This window comes from Phaenicophaeus curvirostris, chromosome 28 (genome assembly GCF_032191515.1).
Source record: "Phaenicophaeus curvirostris isolate KB17595 chromosome 28, BPBGC_Pcur_1.0, whole genome shotgun sequence".
NCBI classification, from domain to species: Eukaryota; Metazoa; Chordata; class Aves; order Cuculiformes; family Cuculidae; genus Phaenicophaeus; species Phaenicophaeus curvirostris.
This window is the reverse complement of record NC_091419.1, coordinates 5,564,956-5,589,770: the sequence shown is the minus strand read 5'-3', so window position 1 is coordinate 5,589,770 and position 24,815 is coordinate 5,564,956. Positions and strand designations below refer to the sequence as shown.

The window sequence follows — 24,815 nt, the reverse complement described above, 5'->3', positions numbered from 1 at the left end:
GCTGCAGAACACACGAGTGCTGCTACGAATCATTCAGTGACACAGATTGGCTGCAGAGGAACTCGCCCTGCTAAAAGCAGCACACAAAGTACAGAGAATTCAGATCCCAGCGGTAAATGCACTGAGGCAACGTCACTCACTCTTGGTAGTGGAGGGTCTTACATAAAATATGCTAGAGTATTGTTTTGATAGTATTAAAAAGGCCAAACAAAACAAGACAGGAGAAATAAAACTGGTTATTGTTGTGGAAAGATCTACTTGACATGAAAATGTGAGTTGGCAAATCCGGTCATTTCCCTGGTAGGGGTTAAGTACGTGTTTCTCACCGATAAACTTTTTCTACTGGTGTATTTGATCTCTGGAGTTCTCCAAGGGGAACTCTGGGTCCTTGACGTATCACTCCTGTTATAAAATAATCAACATGTTGGATTTTGACAAAGGTAGGAGTATAACAGATAAAAAAAATATCCCCAGCAACTATAACAAGCAAAATAATTCTCCAAGGGCCTGGAGTTTTTACCTAGTACTTTGGCTGTCAAGCTAGACCATTTCTTCTCAAGCTCCCTACTACTAGAAAGTAACTTGCAGCTGCTCAGAAAGGCTTATAAAAAATCAGTCTTTAATCCTCAATACTCATTTGAAACTTCACAGAGGTTCAAGAAGATCAAAACCAGTAACAAGAGAATCGCGCATACTAGAACTAGTAACATCTTCCCAACTTCCACAGACAGAACTTCAAATTCAGCATAGCCTGCTCAAAATGGTGCACTTTGTGGAGGAGGAAGACTGAGAGATGTCAGTAAAACAGCACCGTTCTTTGGCATGTGAACGTTAAGCCATTTTCACAAGTCAGTTGTGTCCTTGGTACCAAACCAAGACCGTATCTGGATGATAAGGTTTTGCTGTGAAGTGGTTCTGCCAACAAACACCAATTGTACAGCACATGAAAGTGTTTCCAGGGCGTTTTTTCCCACCATACCTGCAGTCTTCTGAGCTCTCTGGCGCCCAGCTTCTGCGAAGACGGCCATCGCTCGAATAGCTGCCCGCAGGACTGCCCAGCGGAACACGGCCACAGGGTCCATGCCTATCAGCTCCCGCACGTAAGCGCTGTCACTGCTTCGCAGTAAAGCCACGATATCTGGCCTCATGTAATCCATATTTTTCTCTCTGAAATCCTGCAAAACAGGTAGATTGAACCATAAGCTCTCAGGAAAGCTGTGTTTTGACCCAATATATTGATCACTACTCAGAATAATTCATTATTCCGTATAAGTCTCACTATAGTGAGCATTATCCTCAAGTCTAGAACATCACCACCAAAAACAATAATCTGCAGTACATAGAATCATAGAATAGTTTGGGTTGGAAAGAACCTTAAAGATCATCCAGTTCCAACGCCCTGCCATGGCCAGGGACACCTCCCACTGGATCAGGGGCTCCAAGCCCCATCCAACCTGGCCTTGAACCCCTCCAGGGATGGGGCAGCCACAGCTTCCCTAGGCAACCTGTTCCAGGGTCTCACCACTCTCACAGTGAAGAAATTTCTCCTTATGTCCAGTCTAAATCTGCCCCTCTCCAGTTTATCCCCATTGCCTCTCAGCCTGTCACTCCAAGCCTTTGTGAACAGCCCCATCCCAGCTTTCTTGTAGCCCCTTCAGGTACTGGAAGGTCACTATAAGGTCTCCTCAGAGCCTCCTCTTCTCCAGGCTGAACAACCCCAACTCTCTCAGCCCACAGAAGGCCAGAATCACCTCCTTCGACCTGCTGGCCATATTTCTTTTGATGCAGCCCAGGATATCTGAGGACACAGCTGATCCAGCCCATTCCCAGCAAATTTTAATCCTGATAAAAACTACAGGATAGGTAATTTTGTAGCCATTGGATCTATCACCTACTTTGATCTGGTATTTAACTTTCCCGGCAAAGTGTCGAATAATAAAAGCAGGCTCCATCACTGGGGTTCCAACAAAAAACTTGTTCTCCTCATGCTGCTGTTTGAATTTCGCAAGCAGAGTTTGGTTGGTGGCATGTGGAAAGCTAGGAACACAAAACAGAAGAGATGAGCTATTTTTCAGACACAGGTACGTTTATTGAGGTGCAATGTGACAGTGCGGAATGCCTACTGATCCCTGGGGAAAGATGGGATTGTCCAGGATCCCTACATTTAGGTTGACAAACCTGCTTTGAATCTTAGAGGTGGGCTCAATTTCTGGACCAAAACCAAACAGCTCCATAGACAGCAGAATAGTCTGAGGTTTCAAGAATCCATCAGGCCTTCCTCCCACTTCACCAGCCAGGCTCAGTTAGTACCGTATTAACTCTTTACCCCATTTGCTACATAACATTCCAAAGCTTACACTTGCATTTTACTGCAATCGCAATCCCGTGGTAAAACACAAATGCGAGTTTCTAAGTCTATTTGAGCCAAAGTTCAATTTATATCACCCCCACAATGGAGTCATTAGAAGCGAACTAGATGTAGATCACGGTCAAAAGAGAACCCTTTGTTTCCCATAACATTCCTCTCCTTTTCATTTGTATTTCTGTTCCCTTCTCCAGTCCTTCCCTCCTCCCTGCCACACTTTTTTTTTTTCAGAAGACGTTTGTTGCTTACTTGCTTTCTTCATCCAGAAGATAGAAGAGGCCAGTGGGCTTCTTGCTGATTAAGTGAATGCAGGCCACATTATCAGTATAGTCAATATTGTGCCAAGTGATCCCTTCACTCTTATATTCCTCCTGTGTAGCTCAAGAAAATTCCCTCATCAGTACAGTGCCCTGACCTTCAGTGTCCTGTGGTCTAAACTCTTAAAAGACATCCTGGAACAGCTACAGCAAGTTAGGTTTGTGAGTTCAGGCAGAAACAAAAATGAAGACGATTTATAAATAAGAGCAGAACAGCAGGCACATCGGGTCAGACCAAAGGAACTCTAGGAAAGTCACTCGGCAGCGGGTGCTTGGGGAAAAACTATTTAAAAACCAAACCAGTGCTGTGCCTTCCCAGCAACAGCAGCCTGGGAACTTCAAGTCAAACATTCCATCTACATCATTGCATTAAACCCCTAAGGTAGACATACATTGTAGGAATTTAAGTCTGGTTTTCTCTCCCGACTTCCAGAATACTGAGCTCCAGAATTTCCAAATCGCGCTGTCAGACAAATAACAGAAGTTTCACACAGGCGGTTTAGTCCTACACAACATCAACACCCAAGCTTCCCTAATCAAGCAGTGTGTGTCGCTTTGGGTCACAAAACTTGGGAGCTCTTTGACAAGAGAAAACGAAGCTCTTCTGCTGCAATGACACCACAGCAAACGCCTGCCAGGACAAGCTTCCCATGAAGATACGGGACCAAAACAGCAGTTTTTAATGCTGTAAACACCCCCCCCCCAAAAAAATCCTTAATGATTAAGTACCAATGTAAAAAATAATGCATAGAAAATTAACTAAATATGTTTTATGTTTAACAAAAGACAAAGAGCACCTCTCAGTGTTCTATGATGATAGGAAGTGGATTATTTCTAAGGAGGTAGAATCCATCTGCCTAAAGACAGACAGCTCAGTGTGCACTCCACATCGCAGAACTGAAATGCCGCCTTCCACAGACAAAAAAGCCTTTCTTAAAAAGATATAGAGGGCCCCTGAGGGCCCTCATGCTGCAAGAGATACAGGAAATCGGTCACTCCAGGATTAAGCTTATTTGGAAAAATGGCACAGAAAAAAGAAAACAATCTAACTATTTACTCTAGTGAGCCTGGGGAGCCTCTGCTGTCCCAAGCTACAGAACATCATGTTTACATACAAAGTTTGTATGTTTGGTAGTTCTCTTCTCTTTAAAATACTGTTTAAAGTTATCTACAGAGTGTTGACAAAACACCGCATACTGCAGACCGCTTCTTTCTCTCAGCAGTGACCTGAGAAGACTTGAACTCACAGCAGAAAAAATCCAAGTCTAGAGCAATAACCCCCAAACCTGAGGCTAGAATGGGGTCTTCAGCTCCTGCAGCTCTCTGAGCACTGTGAGACGATACCCTCTGCGAACACATAAGTCAACATCTGCCAGTAATACTGGGATGTCAGAACCACTGCCAGTACTGGCCACAGCTGTATCCCTAAATGCAGTCATGTGGAAGAAACAGGGGCAGGTTGTTAAATATTTACAAAACAGACAAAAAGAAGAGAAACTGTTTCCCAACCATTAAAAACAAAACCATAAAAACCTGAAACAACACCTCAGCTGCAGACTTTCAATCTCAAACTTTAATCTGAACTCTCTCTGGGGTTGCACAGGCATCTTTATAGTTGCAGTCAAGCAGAAACTTAACACTAGTCCTCTAAAGAAAGAGACTTTTCTATCATTAGGTTATGCAGAGCACTCAGTACAACAAGGCTGCAACCTTCAAACAATGCCATAACAAGGAGTAATAAAACAATTAAAAAGTAAGACTTCAGGAAATACATTCAAGCAATTAAAGAATTACACCATGGGGTTTTGCAAAACTGTGGCTAAGTTTGCACACTATAGGAGCACATGATAAAACAAGGTTTTTGTTTCAGCAGTTCTGATTTCTTACCTGTTCCAGTTTGAAAATATGCTGATTGAAATAATACTGGAGCTGTTCATTCGCGTAATTTATACAGAATTGTTCAAAACTATTGGTTTCAAAGTCTTCAAATCCAAAAATATCAAGTACACCAATGGACAAACACTGAAAGAAGAAGTGGAAATCTCATTAAGCCATCTGTCACACAAGGCCCAAGCCCACAGCAGCTACAAAGAGCCCTGCAGACCACGGTGACAGATGTGGAGTATGTAACAGTTATGTTGATTGTGCAGAGATGATTAAATATTATCATGTAAATTAGCATGGACTTAATCAAAGCTTATCCCAGATATCCGAACATGTCATCTACACTGCTGCCTGTGAGCTCTAAACACACAGAGCCTGATTTCTGTGAAGACACCTACTGTAACAGACTCCTCCATGTCCTTCTTGTTAAGGAGCGCATGATTAATTCGCAGAACGATCCAATCAAACAGAGCACTGTATAAGGACTTTGCCATCGAATCACGAGCTGTGATTGCCTGCAGATGAAACAACAGTCACTACTTCGTTTAAAACCAGCATTTCTATTTCAGGCCAGTGTCAACCAAAGGTCACAATCCTACCAGAGACAAAGAAACCCCAAAGCGTCCCCGACTACACTTTCAGACATCTCTCATCAAATGTGATAGCGTATCACGTTAGCTTTTTTGTAGCCAGAAAGGTGAGTTTAATTATTTAAAACAACACTACAGGTGTTCTTTTACTCACCTCATTGAGACTATATGGCAAAATCAGCTTATCATTAGCGGTCACAGTTTTTCTTTTTGTTAGCACTTCTACTAGAATTTCTCGTTTCACCTTCAAAACAAGCAAGAAAACACGGAGTTACTGCACCCTCAAGCTCTCCGAGGAGTAATCTGATAGCAACAGTGCACATACAACTTCCTCACAGAAGCCTCTCTGACAACAGCGACACTTATCATTCACCAACAGCTTTACAATTTCTTCAACTTCTTTATATCATTCTCAGCTTGGATTCATTTTAGATGCTTCCCCACGGTGGCAAAGAACACACCTGCGCTAAACTTATTTCTACTTAGCTCTATAATTATTGGATAAGCAAATTTGACTTCTATGCCGTAGGCCATGTCCCACCCCTAATCCCAGTAACATCACCAATTTTATCCATTACCCTCCTATAATACAAAGGTTGTGGAAGTGTTGTAAACTACATCGAGATACAGCAAACTGGCACCAACATATTCAAGTAAAACACTTAGGGAGAGGATGATAAAAAGATTTATCATCAGAGCTAAAGAGGAATACTCTACTTTTAAGAGCTGGGAAAGAATGTCCAACACTTCGGGAGGTCCTACTTCCAGCCCTTCATCACGGCCTGTAGCTTTCTTCTTGTATGTAACGTTGCCCAGATACAGAATAGCTGAAAGGATTGAAAAAATCCTAGGGAAGAAAAACAGAATTTGGTAAGAGTTTTTCCTTTAGTCCATTAGAACTGGTTAGTAGATTGAACTCTACTTCAACACCCTCAAACATTCAGCTCTCCTTGCTTCCCACTGGACTAAATGTGACCCCAGCACACAGACAGTTTATTGCAGTTCATGAACCGGCTATCAGTAACAAAGCTTAAAGGATTCTACTCACTGTTTTTTTGTTGCTGAAAGGAAACCAACCATCTCCATGGCTTGTTTTAATCTTTCAAAGTCATGTCGGAGATCTTCCCCATCTTCAATTTTCAAGTTATGCTGTGAAGGGAAATTCATAATTAAAGGCAAAGAACGAAACCCAGACATCACAATAAAACAAGTACAATCTGATCTGCTTTCCTTAACAACACATACAACACTTTCCAATGGGTTTGTAAATCCCTGTTACAGATTACCTGATTGAGGTAGAAATAATCTTCAGGTTGCTTGAGGTGAAATTCTTTACGCTCTTCCGCATTGACTCCAAGTAGCAAATAATAAAAGACATGGTAGTTCCTAAAAAGTCAACACATTTCTCTGTCATGAAAACGTAATCGTTTTTCTCTTACTCTATGCATTTCACAAGCTCTTAAACTCTCGCATTGATTATAATTGTGTAGGTAAACTGTACTTATCTCTCACCTTTCATCTTTTTCTTGAGAAACCAGGCGGGATTTTTCAAGCAGGTATTTTTCAACAACAGCCCTAAAGAGCCACAAAAAAATGGAAAAAGTATGAGGGCAAAAGAAGAGACCTCACAAAACATCAGAGAGCAACTGCCAAGAGCTCACATAACAACACCTGCACTGGGATATACAAGAGTAGCTCAGTCACCATCTCAAATCTAAGCCAAAAAAATCAAGTACACGCTACATGGCAATTGGAACAAAAACAACTATGAGGAGCCATCCATCTGCAGTGCTTGTTTGAGGAGACATAACTGGAAAAGGACAAACAACTCTAGAGTAGTGCTGATGAACTGTAAGCAGAAACAAGATATGGAGAGTGCGAGCAATCTGTTATCTACTCGGAGATTAACGGTCATCTGACAAGGAACACAAAGACTGCAAGATCCAAAAAATACCCTGGATAGCCATCTGATTCTCAATCTAATAAATTGGCTAGGTTTTCATGATGAAACACATATCAGTCTGAAATGGAAGCCAGGCAGAAATCCCCTGAGTAACTAATCTCCTAAAGAAAACTCCAAACTCCTTGACATGGAATAAGATGAATGAGGCCAAAGTTTGTGCAGCTTTTTCTCGTGCTGAAGACAAAACAAATGTATTCAAACTGTACCAGTCTCCTGGGCCAGTGTGGCTTCATCTGAAAACATGCCAGATTTGTTCAGAATAAGACTCAAACCAAATGTGGTACAGAGTCCCCAGGCGGTTCTGTTATCGGTGTTTTGCAAGCTGCAAACGCAAAGGTGACCCAGAGAAAAGATATTGGATAAAGCCAGTGATGGCAACACGGCAGAGGGCAGCAAGTTTCAGTTCCAGGCAGAACTCCACACCAATATCGCGTGTTATGGCACTGCACCTGAGCTAGCACAGGTACATCATGTGTGACACTGCTGGGGATTCTGCAGATACAAGCGTTAAAAACATTAAGATGCATTTTACAAAGCAAAATCAGAAAGAAATTATTCTATGGCCTGATGCTGGACGAGGAACTACACGTGGATTCGCACAGAAATCACTAATATCACAGAAAAGTTTTGGACAAACTCCTTCACGTGAAGTAAAAGCACCCACTGTTGAATCAGAGCAAAGCACAATCTTTGATTAGTGATATCGAAGAACTACATTAATGTGACATCGTACATCTAGTATGGGGTGAACAATATAAAGAGACCGCTATGACTCAGCTGCGACTCTTAAAGGCTAAAAAAATAAATGTAGATATAGACTATTTCATGCTTGTCCTTCGGACAGAAGCACACGATTTCAAATTAGTAAAAAATTTTATGGTTTGCTTTATCCCTGTAACTGGTGTATAAGTTGCTTCTTTAAAATGGCTTCCTCAAATGTACTTCACTTCTCTCCAACTCCTCTTAAATATTCAGATCCTCTATTTTTAATTGCAAAATGGAGGGGTTGTGAAAAAGCCTTCATTTTCCACAATTACAGAGCAGCAACAGCAAATTCTTAACCCGACAAGGTTGTACAGCGAGGGATGATTATGAGGCAGCACCTGATCGTTCCACAAAGCTCAGTCAGAGTCCTGGGAAGCTGTTCTCAAGTAGAAGAGCCTCAATAAGGTTTCATATACACCAGAGCCTTCATCAACTCCTGCAGGCACAAAGCTCAAGCCCAGAACCGCCTTGCGCTATACTTACCCCCGGACAATACCGTTCTCTAAATAGTTGACTTGAATAAACTTCCCAAAACGACTGGAGTTATTGTTATGTGCTGTTTTTGCGTTTCCAAATGCCTGGAATAAAGCAAAAATAGTTCATTTTCAATTAAATTAAATACACCGACACTGAGCTTTCCACGCTTTTCTGTTCATCGTTCAGCCTCCTCTCAGCTTGCAACATACGCTCAGAATCCTACAGAAATGTCACCATTCGGATACCCAAAGGGCAGCTTAAGCAGCCTCAGCTGTTCCTCACGGATCCATACACACTTGTTATTTGCCCCATGCAATAATAACTGGGATTCTGAAGGAGGGGAATAATAAATTAAGAGAAGGGGAAAGATAATTACAGCTGGAAAGTGTGAATCAGCCTCACTCATCACCAGGTATGACCTTGGAAAGGATATTCCATAGGAAGACGGCACAGTTACCGCGAAAAGGCCTCTCCCATAGAGAAGCCACAAACTACACCCTGTTCCCTGACATACGGCCCCCACTCAAAAATGTCAAAATACATAGAATTTCCCTTCCAGGGAGAACAGACCGTTAGGATCTCATTCCTAAAGTCAGCCTGTGAATTTTCCAAGTTGCATACTGAAACAACAGGAGAAAGACAAACAGCAACACTTTGGATCGCAGGACATAGTTGTGCTCATTGGCCACCTAACTCTGCTCCCCAACACCGAAAAATGTGATTTCATTAGGAGGTGTCAGAAAGGGGAACAAAGAGGTACAACACCAATCCAAACGGAGCATCTTTAACACTTCTGCCTGTATCAGGAGCCCTCCGACAGATGCTAGCACACACAGAATGCAAAATACCTCTGTGTGAGCCACACTTAAGAACTAGAAAGAGAACTTATTACATTTAAAAGCCCAGTAGAATCAGTTGTTGTGAATGTCCTTAACTTTATCAACTTTTAGCTATGTATTCCTTAGTTAAAACAAACTTATCCTTCTAATACCCAGGTGGAACCCACCATACAGAGAAGAAACCCCACGCGAAATGCAATTCATAGAATAATAGAACCATAGAATGGTTTGGGTTGGAAAGGACCATAAAGATCACCCAGTTCCAAGACCTGCGTTTATCCAACCGTTTGGATAAACATACCACTCAGTGTGGGCTATCACCAGCAATTCAGTCACAGATATTTCCTCTTGAAGCTCTGAGCAATGAAGGTCTCCGTTAGGAAATCCGGCTCCCCTAATATAGAACACTTGTGGAATGATGTCACTAAAAATGCCACCCTCTTCCTCCACACGCGCACACACATCCAGAGCAGGATGGACACGGAACGTGGATCCCAGACACAGCACAGAGCTAAGCTGCACATACATAAACCTGCCCAGTCACGGTGTGTGTCCTACAGGAGCCCTGTTTTCATGGCAGCCACTTTGTAGATTGAAAGTGCTCTCCTTTTTTTGTTTTCGTGTGTTTCAAACTCCCTTACAGGGTTGTGGCTGCAGCACAGCGCGACACCACTGCCAAAATGGGTTCTCAAAGCTCTTGCACAAGTAGGTTTCCACTGCCAGCTCCCTAGCGCTTGGAGAATCCAAAAAACAACTTCTTGCCTAAGAGAATGTCCATAATTCTTCAGACGGACGATTTTCTGACCTGAAGGAAGAGCCTGAAGGAGCTTTTCCTGTGCAGGGTGAAACCCACAGGGTGGTTCTGCTGTCACTTCAGAGTGGCTGAGGGGTTTCTCGGGAGCGAGGATCTGTGCCCTGCAGCACCGGCCAATGGCTGAGACCAGGCTACGCGTTCAAATGCGAACTGCTCATGTTTCTCAAAGTAAGCATTGACCAAGCCACCACTATTATCTTCTAGCTACTACTCAACAAGCTGTCATGCAGAATTTTTTCCAAGCCCATTCTGCACACACATATGTGAACACGTGCATAAAATCCAGTCCAACTCCTCCCAGCCACCTAGCACCACCAAACCGAAAGGGGGGTCCAGTAACATCAGTGCAGCAAACTGTCTGGTTTGTACATCATAGAACCCGCTCCTCTCCCACCATGGGGCTCAGCAGCACTCTGAACACCACCATCCAACTACCTGTTCCCTAAACTCCTGAGGAATCCATTGGAGTGAACCTTGCCACGCTGCGGGACAGAGGACCAGCGAATTGATTCCAAAAGAACTTCACTTACAGGAAGTTTTCTCTCTGAAACCAGCAGTTAGCGACCAGTTCACAGATACATGCAAGAAACCAAGACACAGGAAAGCCGAATTGGCCACATTATGTTTTAATAATAAACATTTTGGCATTAGAGAGTTAAGAAATCCCATAACCCCAGCTTCCTGAACAATTTTTCTTAGTGATTACTCATGTAAGCACTGAATACAGTTTCAAACTAAAGGCCCTTGTGATCTCATGTGTCTGGTATTTGGTCAGAGCATACAGAAAATTCTTAAAAGCTGATCTAATATTATCAGTTTTTAGGAAACTTTTCATGTACTGAATGGTTTCCTCATAAAAGCCTTTAACATCTACAACCTTTAAAGAACATTCCAAGTCACTTAACGTTTTGAGTGGGGAATTTTTTTGGGTATCCTTTAGCTTCAAACTCCAATCACTGCTACCACATTCTCCAATACACTTTGACGAGTTAACTCTGTAAGTGACATTCCTGCCTAGAATCAGAAAGATACAAACATTTGAAATATTAAACATCGTAGTATTTACAGTTGGGTATCTTGAACCACCCAGAGCTTTATCCTACAGAAAAAGGATTACAGATGAGAATTAATCACCCTCATTGCCCAGCCACTGCTCTAGATAGGAAGTATCCATCGTGGATAATTCTAGCCAGGTAGTCTAAACACAGACAAATTCAACTAAAATCTCCCTGGTTTGCCTTTTGGAAAGCCACCTACTCCTTTCCAAAACAAATTCAGATGATGTGAGGGGATGAGAGAATTCCAGCTAAAGAGAAACAACCGTTTCTATAACCAAACCCATTCACCATTTTCCCTTGGGAGTCCACAAGGAGATGGATAAAAACAAATCCCTAAACCTACGTCTCTCCATGCAGAACACTGGCTCTATGAAAAGCAAGTGAGTCAAAAATAGCAGAGCAAGGCCAGCAGGAACCAGAGTGCAGCCACCCTATTCTGGGAGTCAGGAAGCCATCCAACCCATCCTCTCACCTTGGAAGGCAGGAGGCATAAACTAGAGCTGCTACACAAAACTCCAAAACAGGGACAGCTTTAAAGGCATTTTTTGGGGAAAAAAAGCCAAATTCTCCTCTTATTTATTGTAAAAAGAAAACCCCAACACCACAGCTGTGCTCCCTATCATCTACCTCAGGAACACAACTGAAAATCAACACAAGTTCTTTGATAAGGATTGCCAAAACCTGAGAAAGCTGTCAGGGTTTCTGTGCAAACCATTCTCATCCACGGCAGATCCACTGCTGCGCAGACCAAGCCTTTCCTGTGCCAAATCGTTTTGCAGACCCAATTTCCACCCCCTGGAAGGGGAAATGAGCTTCAGAGTTGGAGCTGGTTTAGCAGTGGTCTTCACAAACATGCTGTAAAATTCACTAACACCAGGGCTGCGGTGCTCAGGGGATTTTGCAGCTCCAATGTCCGGGGGAAGTCTTGGCAATCCACGTGATGAGACTGTACAAAGAACAAGGTGATCTTTCCCCAAGAGATGTGTGCAGCAGGGAAAAGTACACAACAGCACATTTCTACCAAAAAAAAATAGTAACATCTAACCCACTGGAAAGAGGAAGTTCCATTCCTCCTCTGATTATGACTCTTAAAACACACACATGCAGATAATAGCTCCAAAACAACTACTTTCCCTTTGAGAGAACAGACTACACCCACTAAATATATATGCAGGCTTTTATGGCAAATACAAATGAAAACCAGAGCTGAAGCCCTGGTACATCTATAACTGCATTCTTCAAAATCTAGAAACTGTGAAGAAGGAGCTAAATATCAACAATAGTTTATCTGCAGATTACTTGGCGATTTGAACAGAGATTAATTAGCCAACAGAAATGGGATTCTGTGAGGAATGTTTCCGAGTTCAACAAGTATGTGACGATACAATTATATACCTACCTCCCCAACACACCAAAGGTGCTCACCTCTCTGCGCTAGAAACGTTCACTTTATCTCCTTGAACTTTCATGAAAGGTCAGCCTATAAACAGACACATTTTACTGAGGTGTCAGGAAAATAAGAGGTTGCTGAAAGGGGGAAGTTCTGAGCCAAACTGCAACCAGTTTCTACAGCGCAAAAGTCAGGGCAGCAGACTTCAGTCCAGAGCACATTTTCATCTTTCATGAAGACTCAAAATAAAACATTAACATTGAACAGAACATCCTCAAATAGCTTAGACTCCCTACAAAACCTGCAAGAAATCCCCCGAAACGTCCATTTCAAAAAAATTTCCTTTCAGCACTTCAGTTCCCTTCAGTAAAAACCCAAATGAGTCATCACAGTTGGACCCAGAAGTGACCGACTCCAACAGAAGAGTCTATTGGCAGTTGAACTTCCACGAAGCAGACAGCTCTCTGTGCGTTCCTCCCTAGACCAGGATCAGTCCCGGCTTTTTAAAACTACGCTCAGTGACTGGAATTGCACAAGAGCATGCACACTGGGGAACATGGAAGCTTTGCTGTCCACCGAATCCACTCTGCAGTATCTGAAGCAGCACAATTTGATATTACTTCTCTTTTTGATGTGCACTGAAGTTAGGTGAACGGAGAAGTTTATTCCCACTGCCTTAAACAGAGCTGGGCCAAAATCACAGGTTCCCAGGGATTTATTTCAGCCCAGACAAATCTTCACCTCTGTAAATTACAAAAAGTTTTTTCTCCATTGTTTCAAATCAATGAATAATAATTTTAATACAAAAACATATATTTGATGCTGAAAGAGGTTTTAGGATTCAGATGTTCCCACTTTTTATATGTTATTGTCAAACCCCTTTAAGTTTTGCTTAAAGTTTTTTTAAGTTTACACTGACTCGATGTGCGACTGACCAACACCCTCAGAGAAGCAGAGTGAGAAGATTCCTTGAGAATTTCAGAGGAGCTTCACGCTATGGACAGTACGTACTTCAACAGCCACGTTAGAATCCATTTGGCAACTCTGTAAGCTAAGCTTTCACTCAGTCATCATTTTTCCAGCTAGCAAGACTATTTCCTCATAAAATACGTTACTAAATGCTCAGCAGCAGTCTGAAGAAATTAAAGTCCAAAGGAAAAACAGCCTCACTGTAGAAAGCCACCAATGTCTCTTAAACATGCCCAGATGTACATGACATTTACCTGTGACTCCAGCAGAGTAATTAATTTTGATTTGGAATTAAGGGATGTGTGCATTTCTCATACAATGACATTCCAAATCCCTATCTGCTTAGACCCAGCTGTGTCACAGCCGACAGAGACGGGTCGGAAACAGTTAAAGTTAGCAAGGCAGCCAGCTCAGCTGATCAAACAGTGCTTTCCACAGTGACCCCTTCCTGTTTTCTGTTTAGAGCTGCAAACTTCAACTCCAGCAACCAACAAACCTCAGACAATTTTACTTCTTCTTTCAAGCAGCAGAAACCAAGGCAAAAAAGAACTTGCATATATTCCTCATTCTTTATAACTGCGATTTGAAAGCTTTTCTGTAAATGCTTCATTTTAAAATTTAACTTAAGGGCTCTTTCCTATTTTATCTAAAAGCTTAAAAAAACAAGCTCTTTTTAATGAAAGCGCTGTTACATCTGAGCATATTTAAACCTACAAATGGCAATGGCTGTGTTCAAGCTTCTGGCTGTTCAACATTTTATTACAGGTGACCGTTACATCCATCCCAGCTTCCAGAGTTCTTCCTTTCAGATGAGAGAGTAAAAGGGAGAGGTTGAAATCTAAAAGGTCAGTTTAGGTTTCTCCTGCTGTTTCCTAACACAAGAGCTGTGATATCCCCTCTCACATGCCTAGTTTTGCTTTGTTAGAAATACTGTAGCCATTAAGAGCCAAAAACAACTCACACTTTCTCCCCAACTAACAAAGTGGCTCTCTTTAAAACAAAGAGCTGTAGAAAAGAAACAACTCCCTCAAAAAGTAAGTTTCCAAAGATGCCAGAGGCCTTGCTTACACAAAAAGCCAAGACTGCACCGAGCAATTGGGTTTCAGTGGAACAGTCTTTTTATGAAAACATTTACTTACAATTTGACTCAAATGCCATCAAAACTTTCAGAAGGAAGACGCAGGTAACCTCTGTCCTAGACTATCAGTGTTCAGTGGGGAAAAGTTAAGTCAAACATAAACTAAAAGCAACAGGAAGTCAACTGAATGGGAGGGTAACTAAGGAAAATCTATTAGAAGCAGCTGAGCAACACAGCCAAGCACCAACACACCTCAGTGATATTTAGAGCTCGGCTCGAGCAGGTGACCCCAACAGCACTTAGCTGAGGTTTTCAAGAAGCAGTTTTCACAGAAGGCAATTTTAGCATAAATTTACCTCCAGAACTGGTCCAGCTCCTAGAATAGTTCTCTCCACACCACTCGCGTACCCTTTCTGGCTCAGTGCCGTGAGGCAGTGAATTAAGAAGTTTGTGCTTTGAGTTTTGCCAGACCCGCTTTCACCTGATATCACTATGCACTGGTTAACACGTTTCTTCAGCATGGTGTGATAAGCCACGTCAGCAATGGCAAAAATATGAGGCTCCAGCTTCCCGAGCTGATGATTCTCATACATCTTGACATATTTAGGATTATAAATGGGCAGGAACTTGAAGGGATTAATTGCAATCAGAATACTTCCTGCGTAAGTGTAAATCTTGTGTTTGAGAAAGCGGCATTTGAGATTCTCTAGGATCGCCTTCTCCGTTAGGTTGGGGAGGTTGCACAAGTCATCAAAGTCCTCGTGATGCCATGGAAGAAAACCCCTTTCAACCAATCGCCGGGCATCTGTCTCCTTGGAAAGCAACTGCATCTGGACATATTTAATGGTCCCATCAGTGTTCCTTTCTTGCAAAAGGAAGTAGTACCCATCCTGTTGTGGATGCTCATCCTGAGCACGACGAGGCCAAAGTAAAACTCTATGAACAGGAGAATCATTTACATCAAGCACCCATTCTTCACCACCTGACTCTTTCACCTCCACAAGCACATAATGTTTTGAGACATCCAAGTTTAAGATATTTATCACGTCCTTGATGACATCTGAAGATGTGCTGTCCTTGGTTGCTTTCACTTTGCAGCAGGGAGCACTTTCTGTCGAGAGCTGGGGATAAATATGAAGATTATAGGCTGCCTGTGCCTGGCAAACTGCACTGTCGGCATCTTTTAAACTCATTCTGCCCCCAAACGGGCTTCAGTCTTCCACCTCTGCTCAATGTGCAGTGCCCATTGTCTAAAAAATATAAAGAGAAAGAAAACAAGTCAGGTGTTTAAAAATGTGTACAAAAGCTATAGGGGCAAGGTATTATTTTCTGGAGAAGAATAAATTTATTAAAAATTATTAAAATCCAAATGCACTATTTATGCACAGCAGTGATGTTTTTCAGTATCTATCCTCTCTCTGCTTTTCCTTCTACCCCCAAGCCACCCCTTCTTCCCTGGTGTGGCGCCACGAGCATCCATACGGCCACAGAGCAAACTGAATTGGGATAAGCGTCCAAATTAAACCTTCCTTTTTTTCTCCAGGTTACTTTTCACCCAGATCATTTCCTTGACCCGTTTTGCTGTTTGGCAGACAAACATTTATTCATCCTCCCACATAAACCCTCCCTTAAAGCTGCACAAGCAACACAAGGTAGAAACGGGGTTTGATCTCTTCTTAACTCCGCAGTGGCGGTGCAGAGCAGCCACAAACCATGGCAGAATGAACAGGGCAGAGGTATGAGGAGGAAAACGGCTTTGACTTCAAGAGCCACACGTCTTCTTCATTTCCCTCAACTGAGCTTTCTTCGTGGAGGGTGCAGGGTTTACCCCACTCAGTTTTACACGAGCAGTGCCCACAGGTGACCAGGGCAAACGCTGCCATCAGCTCCTCCTAACCCTGCACACCATAGTGATGTCCTCAACACACACAATTTACCCTGACAAACTGCAAATTTCACTCAAGTCAACCACATCCTTGCTACAGGAAGGTTTGAACATGCTCTTTACCTTCCGTTTTAGGCAACAAAGTAAAATTAGCCTCATTACAACTACTTCTCAGTTCAGCTAACAAGATCCCCAATAACCTACTTAATTCACAAGCCTTTGTACCTCTCTCAACAACTCTTTCCTTGCTGATTTTCAGGAACCTGATACGCACAAGTCTTCAAAAATCATCAATTCTGACTGCTTTTTCCTCCTTTCAGCCCCAATGCAGGCCAGGATTTCAACATCAACCTCACAGAAGTCAAACTCCTCCCTACGACCAAGTCATCGTGCCTTTCCCAGAGATCTTTCTCACTGCTGCTTGGAACACCCCAATCACTGCGACCAAGCTCGCTTACATGGCTTTTATTAAACAGTTTATTAGCAGTGGAAGAAGGAAAATGAAGTACCCCTTGCAACAGTAGGTTAAGCCTCACATCCTGAACATCAGTTCACTTTTTGTTTAAGGAACAAAGTGTTCTAATTACACAGTTCCATGCTGAATATCTGTAAAAAAAAAAAAAAAAAGAGAGCGAAATGCCAATGAAGTTGCTTTTTGCCACTACCCAACTGCACAGGAACTCGCGTAAGGCCACAGAGAGCAATCATTTCAAATGAAAATCAGAAGAGTTGGAAGCATTTAGCTGCCACTTCTACTGAAAGCAATGAATCACTGCACAGAAACATATGAGACAGTTGTGCCTCACCAAGGGCCTCAGAGCAGAGAGCTGTGCCTTAAGGGAGTAGTAAGCATACAGAAGGCTTTGTTATGCAAGCCGGATCGTTTTTAGTGGCTGCTCATCAAAAGGAAGCCTGAGCAAGCCACAGACAGCGAGACAACCACAGCAAGTCACTGGGCAAGCTCTGTGATCCCTCCCAGGATAGTTTTTGTTCCTTGTTAAATTTCATGGTTCATTCATTCAGGAGAGCTTATTGCAAGAACCTGGTCAGACAGAAGGATGGACCAATGAGCTCCAAGCCCCATTTCCTGTAACTATCACTGACCAGTGGCTAATTCTGAAGCACCACGAAGGTAATTACACAGGTGTGAAGCACCCTTAGTCTATAAAAGTTCAAATGACCCTAGCATTCAGTAGAAACTGCTGCTCAGGGAGAAGATGAATGTGGAGCAGCCAGAAAAAAAGAACAGCACTGACCATTTTCCTCTCTAGCTGGGCAGCCAGTGCAAAGGAGACGGTGCTGGGCAGACTTCCTTCTCTCTTCCCAGCAAGCAGCTTCAGACACCCAGTCTGCTGCAATAGAGGAAGTCCCCTCAGTAAGCATTTTCACCAAAACAGCACCCTACAGAATGCGGCATCGACTTCTTGCTCACATAGAAGAGCTGAGCCTAGGAGCTGACCTCTCGCATTGCTAAAACGCATTTCCTACTCTCATCTCATGTCAGCTACAAGATAACCTGGTATATTGCTGGAGACTCCCATGTTACCCCATCCAGAGAGGGAAGCAGAACTGAGATGGCCTCTTCCCTACTGGTGAAAAGTCCAGGCCAATTACAGCCAGCAGCAACGTGATAGCTGGCAGTGCTGCCCAGATGTGTATAAAACCAGAAAGAGAGAGACCTCTCCTCCTGAAAAAGACAGGTTTCTGACAAAGAAACATGCAGACATGATCCTTAATGTATTTACTCTCCATAGAGACTTCTGTCCAAGAACCAGAATAAGAATATTCAGTCATTACAAACAGGGGTTTGAGGTAAACCTGCTGGTCTCCAACTCCTTATGCTTTTCTTAGAAAGAATACCAAACTTATTTGATGATAATACTGCTCCAAGAGTGATCAACCTCTGACTTCATACTGAATGATATTTTGAACCACAAATTAAAATATGAAAGCAAGGAGCTTGCACCAAACAGATGATAAATTGGTTACCTAATGAGTCCCAGTATTCGACTACGGAGAGGATACCATCAAGCAACTGGAGGATAAGATTCTAGTGAAGTTGCATTCCTGGCATCAAAGCAAATATTTTCATGATTGTTCTGAAAGAAAGAAAAGGGATATTGGTAAAGAATGTGTCAGAGGGAGATGGAGAAGGCAGCAAGGACTCAAAAAGCTAGGTCAGTTATATAGTTCAGTAGCACAGGAGCAAGAAAACAAATGCTAAAAACATTTCTGCTCAGTTTATAGATTTATAACTTCAAATTTATCAAAGAAATTTCCATACCACAGGGATGGAATGGGACCTGTCCTGAAATAGGCTTGAAAACCACAGTGAGTAACCTTTTGAACATGGTATTCTAGCATCATATCACAAGCGTGACAGCATTTGTAACCCCCAGATAAACATTAAATAAGCGTTTCAGTAGGCAGCTGCATAACCCTTGCGCTCCAAAGGTATGGGACCAAATATCACCTCGAAAAGAAATTCAGTCAAGCTGAGTTGTAACAACAAATCTGACAGAAAATACCCCCTTACAGCAAAACAGTCTGAAGCTTTGTCTGCAAGAAACACAAGGAAGAGACTGATAAGGGTTCGAGTCCTTGCGTGGGGAAGGAGAGTTTGGTAACAACCACCAGGCTGGAGGACAAAGCCAGAACACAAGGCAGCAGCTGGAATTCAGAGCCAGACAAACTCAGGCTAACACAAGACATAAATATCGCCAGAAGGCCACACTACACTGCAAAACTGACACCACAGAGAGGGCCTCATTGCTAAAGTGCTTTTTAGACAATCAGACAGTCCCCAGTCACAGATGTGCCTCTTAATAAGGTAACACCACCTCATTTATGGCAAGAGTGGTCCGAACAGATGATTAGATGGCTCTTTCTGATTTTGTGATCTCCAATTGTTTAGAGAAAAAACTGTAAGCAATTGAAATCACTGTAATGTGGCTCATCAGGGAAGCACCAGCCTGAATTCAGGTGCAGAGAATACTGGAAGAAAAAAGGAGAAATACAAGAGCAGAAGGTAATAATGAAACCAGCGTGTTCAGCATGCAAAACAGCAAACTCGGGAAAGCAGCAGTCTCGCACCACTGTCAAGTTTGTTTTGTAGATGGAAATTCTGCAAAGCTACCCCAATTCCTTTCAGTGGTCTTACTTATTAGAAGGTCCTTTCCAAAGCATGGGAAAAAACAAAGCCGTGTGGTAGTGAATTTAATAAGCAGGAGGCAGAAGCTGGCACTGGGTGCACATCTACTCATTTTAGACTCCCTCCTGTTTCCTTAAAACGTTTTACTTTGCACAAGCCTTTTTGTAGCACAAGCGTAGAACTTCACAGCACTAAAATATACTAAGTACGTCATCATTACCTACAAAACACACAAGCTCCCAAGGTAACAGTCTAATGCCATATTTATTTTTATATTACCTCTCAGTTAGTGCTTTCAGTTGCTTATAAAAAAAAAAATAACCCCCCATGGGGCTTACCAAGCAATAATCTCTGTGAACACATGGCTGGATGGTTTAGCCCATCACTGAAGGGTTGGTTATATTGCCACTTAAATCATCAAGTAGGGCAACACCACAGGTAACCACTTCTATGCTTTGTAGAAGAAACATAGTAGGCTACAGAATTTATCATCAATCTGTAATACTATTTTTTGCTCAGACAACATTAACAGAAATAGAAAAAACAAAATTCCAATTCTAGATGGTCAATTGATGGTATTTTCTAAGCATTTCAAGCCCCCATTAAGCCAAATAATTTTTTAATATGCACTAAAGTCAACATTGTCTACTTATTAATGTAGTAAAACGCTAGGAGAGGACTTCACCCCAGCCAGTGCAGGGGATCTGTTTAGTTTAAATAAGGCCATAATTTGAAGCCACATATTTAGTCAGTGAATCATAGTGGAGCTAAAAAGGGAAAGCTACCATTACAGCAAAATTGTTGGAGACTAACTTTAAAATATCCTAGTTCTTCACATTTTCATGTACATTTCTCCAGTGCCACATTCCTCAAACGGAAAGATTCCCACATCTCCCACTGTTCATCAAGTAATTTTCAACACAAACGTAGAAACACATCACACCTAACTGGCCTCTGAAGTCCCTGATCACCAGCATCACCAATGACCGTTCAAGAGAGACCCCTCTGTCCGAACAAACTGAAAATATTCAGCTATTACTTATCCTTGATTTCCAAAGCAAGGGATTTCCAGCAAGGTAACAAGCTACAGGGACACCTCAAAATGTCCACGATTAGCTGTGTGTTCCAGGTAAGGCAAAGGCCTCAGCCCTCATCTCGCCTAACAGCAGAAGCTGTTAGTGCAGCACAAATAATTTCTACTTTTTCCCAGTATTCCAGACATTTGTAGATTCTTTGAAATCCGCCGAGTATTCTGGTAACAACTCAATATTTTTCTCGATCATAAAAAAATCTTCTGCTGAGCTGAACAGCTTTAGACCCTCGATTTTCCCTAACAAAAAGCTCTCACCTTTCTCTCCTTCAAGAGGAGTTGTTCTGAATGGAGCATGCAATTTTACATCACATTTATCCCTACTTTATGTCATCAACCCTGCCAGAGAAGGTGCTGCCACAGCCAGCCTAACGAAGGAGAAGCCGGGCTGCAAGGCAAGTAACTCAACAAAGAAAAACACCAGAGAAATCACCTCCATTGCAGGCGGTTCCTTCTTTCTGCTCCCCAGAGACCCTGATCCCAACCTACACCCTCACAGCACCCACAGTGCAGACCTCTGCTTCCTCTTAGTGACTCAGAGCACAATTTAACACTGATCCCTTATCGGGCTCACCGTGACACTAACAGTCTACAACATTCTATTACCTTACAAAACCGCGACGTCAGAGGTAGAGGTGTGCGCTCGAGTATGATTCAAAGGAAATGAAGGCCCTGTTGAGAAAACAAGGAATGAAATCCAAACAACCCTGTGTTAGAGGCGAGAGATGTATGCCAGAAGAACCCTGGAGACTGTTCCACCACCTTTTGTAGTTTTCTTAATTTAATCCTTAATAGCACTACAGCTGTCAACAAGGGAAGCCAAAACCTCACTAGCCTAATGCTGCATTTACACCAGTAAGAAACTTCAGGTTGAATTTTTCTGTGAATTGGAAAGGAAAAAAAAAGGCATTCATCAGCACAACATGCACATTTAAAAAGCATCTTTAAGAACAATTTTATTGTTAAACACTGCTGGTCTTTAAAGGAAGGGCAGATTTTTCTAGTATCTGCATTGGGTTTCATTTGGTAATCAGATACAAACAGTACAATAAAGCTGAGATAAAAGCAACTCCACGGGCCACACTTGAGTCACTTGATACACCAAGAAAACATGATATACCAGAGACAAAACCCCTGAATTCCCATTTTCTGAAATAAAGACACTCCTACGTCTTTCAGAAGGCAGATCAGCTACTGAAAGAGCCATCTATTGAAAAAAATACATCCTCATCAGCATCTCAGGCTTTACTTCTTCACATTGGGATAAGCAGGTCTTGCTTCTTAAAAATTAAAATTAATAAACACCTTCAAATTCACAAAGAAATACTGAACCACAGACTTTTTGTTGAGTCATAATCTTTTACTCTTCTCCTCGGCTGTTGAGATAGCTGGTACCATTGCACCTTTCAGGAAATTTCCCTTTGTAAACGCCCAAGACATGGAATCACAGCATTTACTGCCGCGCTGAGGAAAGGCCATATTTAGCCCAAGCAATACTGAACTACGTGCGTGTGAGTCAAACAGTTATTCACACACAGGATTATTCAAGAGGTCTAATGTTTGAATCATTCTTCGTCAGAAAACCCATTCTGGACAAAGCGTTACTTTCTAGGTGGACCTCGTTTAAATTTTTCATCAGCTGCATTTACTCTTCCTCAATTATTCAGTTCTAGAAGCATTTCACTGCCCTATCACTGCAGAAACAACAACATCCAGCTACTGAAAAAGCTTTTTGTTGAGACAAACATTCAAGCAGCGTGACAACAAGAAACCCAAACAATCAAACAACCCAAACTACCCCGTTCCACAACAGTTCCAGTGCATTACTGCGGTCACTCAGGTTTATGTTAATAAATAAATGCTAATGATTAAGGAAATGGCCTTAAGATGCATCATCCTGAAAAGCACAGATCGTGCTACAGGACTCAAACTGTAGAGCAGATAAAGAATCTCCTTGTTAGTTCAAAGACAAAACCAATTAAGATTAACTCCTCTCTAAAGTGCCCGCATGAATATTGTTGCTAGTATGAGCACAAACATGCGTTAGAATTTCCCCATAGTGCTTCCCTTGTATTACATCCATTTGTTCCTGACAAGACTCGGAGTTAGACACCAATGACTTACTAAAACTTGCTGGGTGTGACAGCAATCTACTAAACCGGAATGCAGTGTTACCTCACACTGACTTCAGGGCAAGTAGTTCTGCTGCGTATTCCAGCTAACAGACCTGAAACCAAAGAGCTCCCAGTTACCCACGTCCCCTAAGTTACTCTTATTTACAAAGAGCTAGGCAGACAAGCAGATACCAATCTTCCTCCAGGAGCAACGTGGGAGGATGCTGATGACATCTTGGAAAGGCTAATTGCATCTGCCAGAAGCCTGAGATCGTCTCCAGCCCTTTCCTACACTGCCAACCGTTTCCAGAGGGCAAAATCAGAGAACACTACACTCATTTGCATGCCAAGCATTTCTTGCTTTTCACAACCACGACCTCTTAAACGAAGCTGGGTACGAATTTCACCAATAGACTGACAGTAATAGAAAACAAGGTTAAAAATTATACTATAGAGTCACCTCACATTAGGGTCACACATACGTACAGTCACAACAGTCACGAGTCAGGACCGTTCACTGCCACTTTGGGTCTACAAGCATCTAAAAAAAATTATGTTCCCAGCTTGGAAAAGTTTTGCTTTTCAGAGATTGCAAAACCAGACTTACCAAAAAGACACAGCGCTACCAAGACAGAGGTGGCCGGAGGCACACAGCAACCCGACAGCGATGGTCACTGCGATAACACACAACCTCAGCACAGCGGCAGCACTGATGCCGCCAAGGGATGCCCCAAAATGAAACAAAGAAAGAAAAGATCATCCTGACGATCTTTTTTGAAAGACGCCGTTAAGATTTATAGAAAAGATTAAGGGCTGTTCACCATGGAGTCAGAGATGTGAATGAGAAAGGAGGACACTGCCTGGCTGAACAACAGGGAGCAAAAGGCAGGAGTTAAAGTCGGGGTTCACGGCTCCAGGGTGAGGAATCCCAGCCCAGCTCCTGCTCTCAGGGCACCTCCAGCTCTGCTGATATGGAGCAAGAACCGTCATAGCGCCCAGCCCAGCTCTGTGGGGAAGCAGAGACCCCACAGAGGCCGGCCCCAGCTCCTCAAGGGAAGGGGGCACGGATCCCATAGAGCCCGGCCCCAGCTCCTCAAGGGAAGGGGGCACGGATCCCATAGAGCCCGGCCCCAGCTCCTCAAGGGAAGGGGGCACAGACCCCATAGAGCTCGGCCCCAGCTCCTCAAGGGAAGGGGGCACGGACCCCACGGAGCCCGGCCCAAGCTCCTCAAGGGAAGGGGGCACGGACCCCACGGAGCCCGGCCCAAGCTCCTCAAGGGAAGGGGGCACGGACCCCACGGAGCCCGGCCCCAGCTCCTCAAGGGAAGGGGGCACGGGCCCCATAGCGCTCGGTCACACCGGCCCCGGGGGACGAGACCCGGTCCCGCTGGGGAGGCGGCGGGGTCCAAAGGCTCACCGGATTCCCCCCTCCCCACAGCGCCCACCACACCAACCCCAGCTCCTCGGGGGTGCGCCGGGGCCACCACATCACCCGGTTCCCGGGGTCCTCGAGAAGGCGGCGGGGTCCCACGGCTCCCCGCCCACCGGAGCCGCCACACCGGCTCGAGACAAGCCGCGCTCCCTCTGAGGCGCCGCAGCTACAGAGCCCTGTCGCCTAGAGAAAAGGCAGGAAAGGAAAAGGAGAACGGGCACCAGCCTCAGAGCCGCCCCGCGCCGCCGTTTACCTCCGCCGGGGGGTGAAGCGCCGCCGCCGGCCCCGCCACAGGCCCCGCCGAGGCGCCGCTTCCGGGTAGCGGCGGAGCAGGGCGGCGCCCATTCAGCGCCGAGCGCGCACCGCGCATGCGCGCATCCACCCCCACCCCCACCCCCTCCCCGCGGCGCGCGCCGAGGCGGGAGGCGCGAAGCAGCGTCATGGCGGGAGGAGGTGGTTGGGGAGGAGAGGATGGGAGAGGTGGGGCTGTTCAGCCTGGAGAAGGGAATGGTGGAGGCATGGAATCATGGAATAATGGGATTAGAGAGTCATAGAATCATAGGATAGTTCTGGTTGGAAGGGACCTCCAAGCCCATCCAGTCCCATGGGCAGGAACACCTCCCGCTGGATCAGG

The 24,815-nt window shown here is 43.7% G+C and overlaps 1 protein-coding gene across 8 annotated transcripts in view; it reads right to left on the bottom strand.

Annotated features, from left to right (window-relative positions):
• The window catches only part of MYO9B (myosin IXB), a 41,700-nt gene extending 17,251 nt beyond the window's left edge, over window positions 1-24,449 (bottom strand). For all 8 annotated transcript variants that reach the window (XM_069877962.1, XM_069877963.1, XM_069877965.1 and 5 more), the window contains exons 1-15: window positions 24,435-24,449; window positions 18,384-18,493; window positions 14,866-15,759; window positions 8,368-8,462; window positions 6,669-6,731; window positions 6,443-6,542; window positions 6,205-6,305; window positions 5,874-6,003; window positions 5,311-5,400; window positions 4,965-5,081; window positions 4,570-4,704; window positions 2,615-2,736; window positions 1,896-2,037; window positions 980-1,175; window positions 327-402 (exon numbers count right to left, since the gene is read on the bottom strand). In XM_069877962.1, coding sequence (XP_069734063.1) covers window positions 327-402; window positions 980-1,175; window positions 1,896-2,037; window positions 2,615-2,736; window positions 4,570-4,704; window positions 4,965-5,081; window positions 5,311-5,400; window positions 5,874-6,003; window positions 6,205-6,305; window positions 6,443-6,542; window positions 6,669-6,731; window positions 8,368-8,462; window positions 14,866-15,702 — 2,204 coding nt within the window. In that variant the 5' untranslated portion in view covers window positions 15,703-15,759; window positions 18,384-18,493; window positions 24,435-24,449. The remainder of the gene's footprint in view (window positions 1-326; window positions 403-979; window positions 1,176-1,895; window positions 2,038-2,614; window positions 2,737-4,569; window positions 4,705-4,964; window positions 5,082-5,310; window positions 5,401-5,873; window positions 6,004-6,204; window positions 6,306-6,442; window positions 6,543-6,668; window positions 6,732-8,367; window positions 8,463-14,865; window positions 15,760-18,383; window positions 18,494-24,434) is intronic.
• Between the last annotated feature and the right edge of the window lie 366 nt (window positions 24,450-24,815).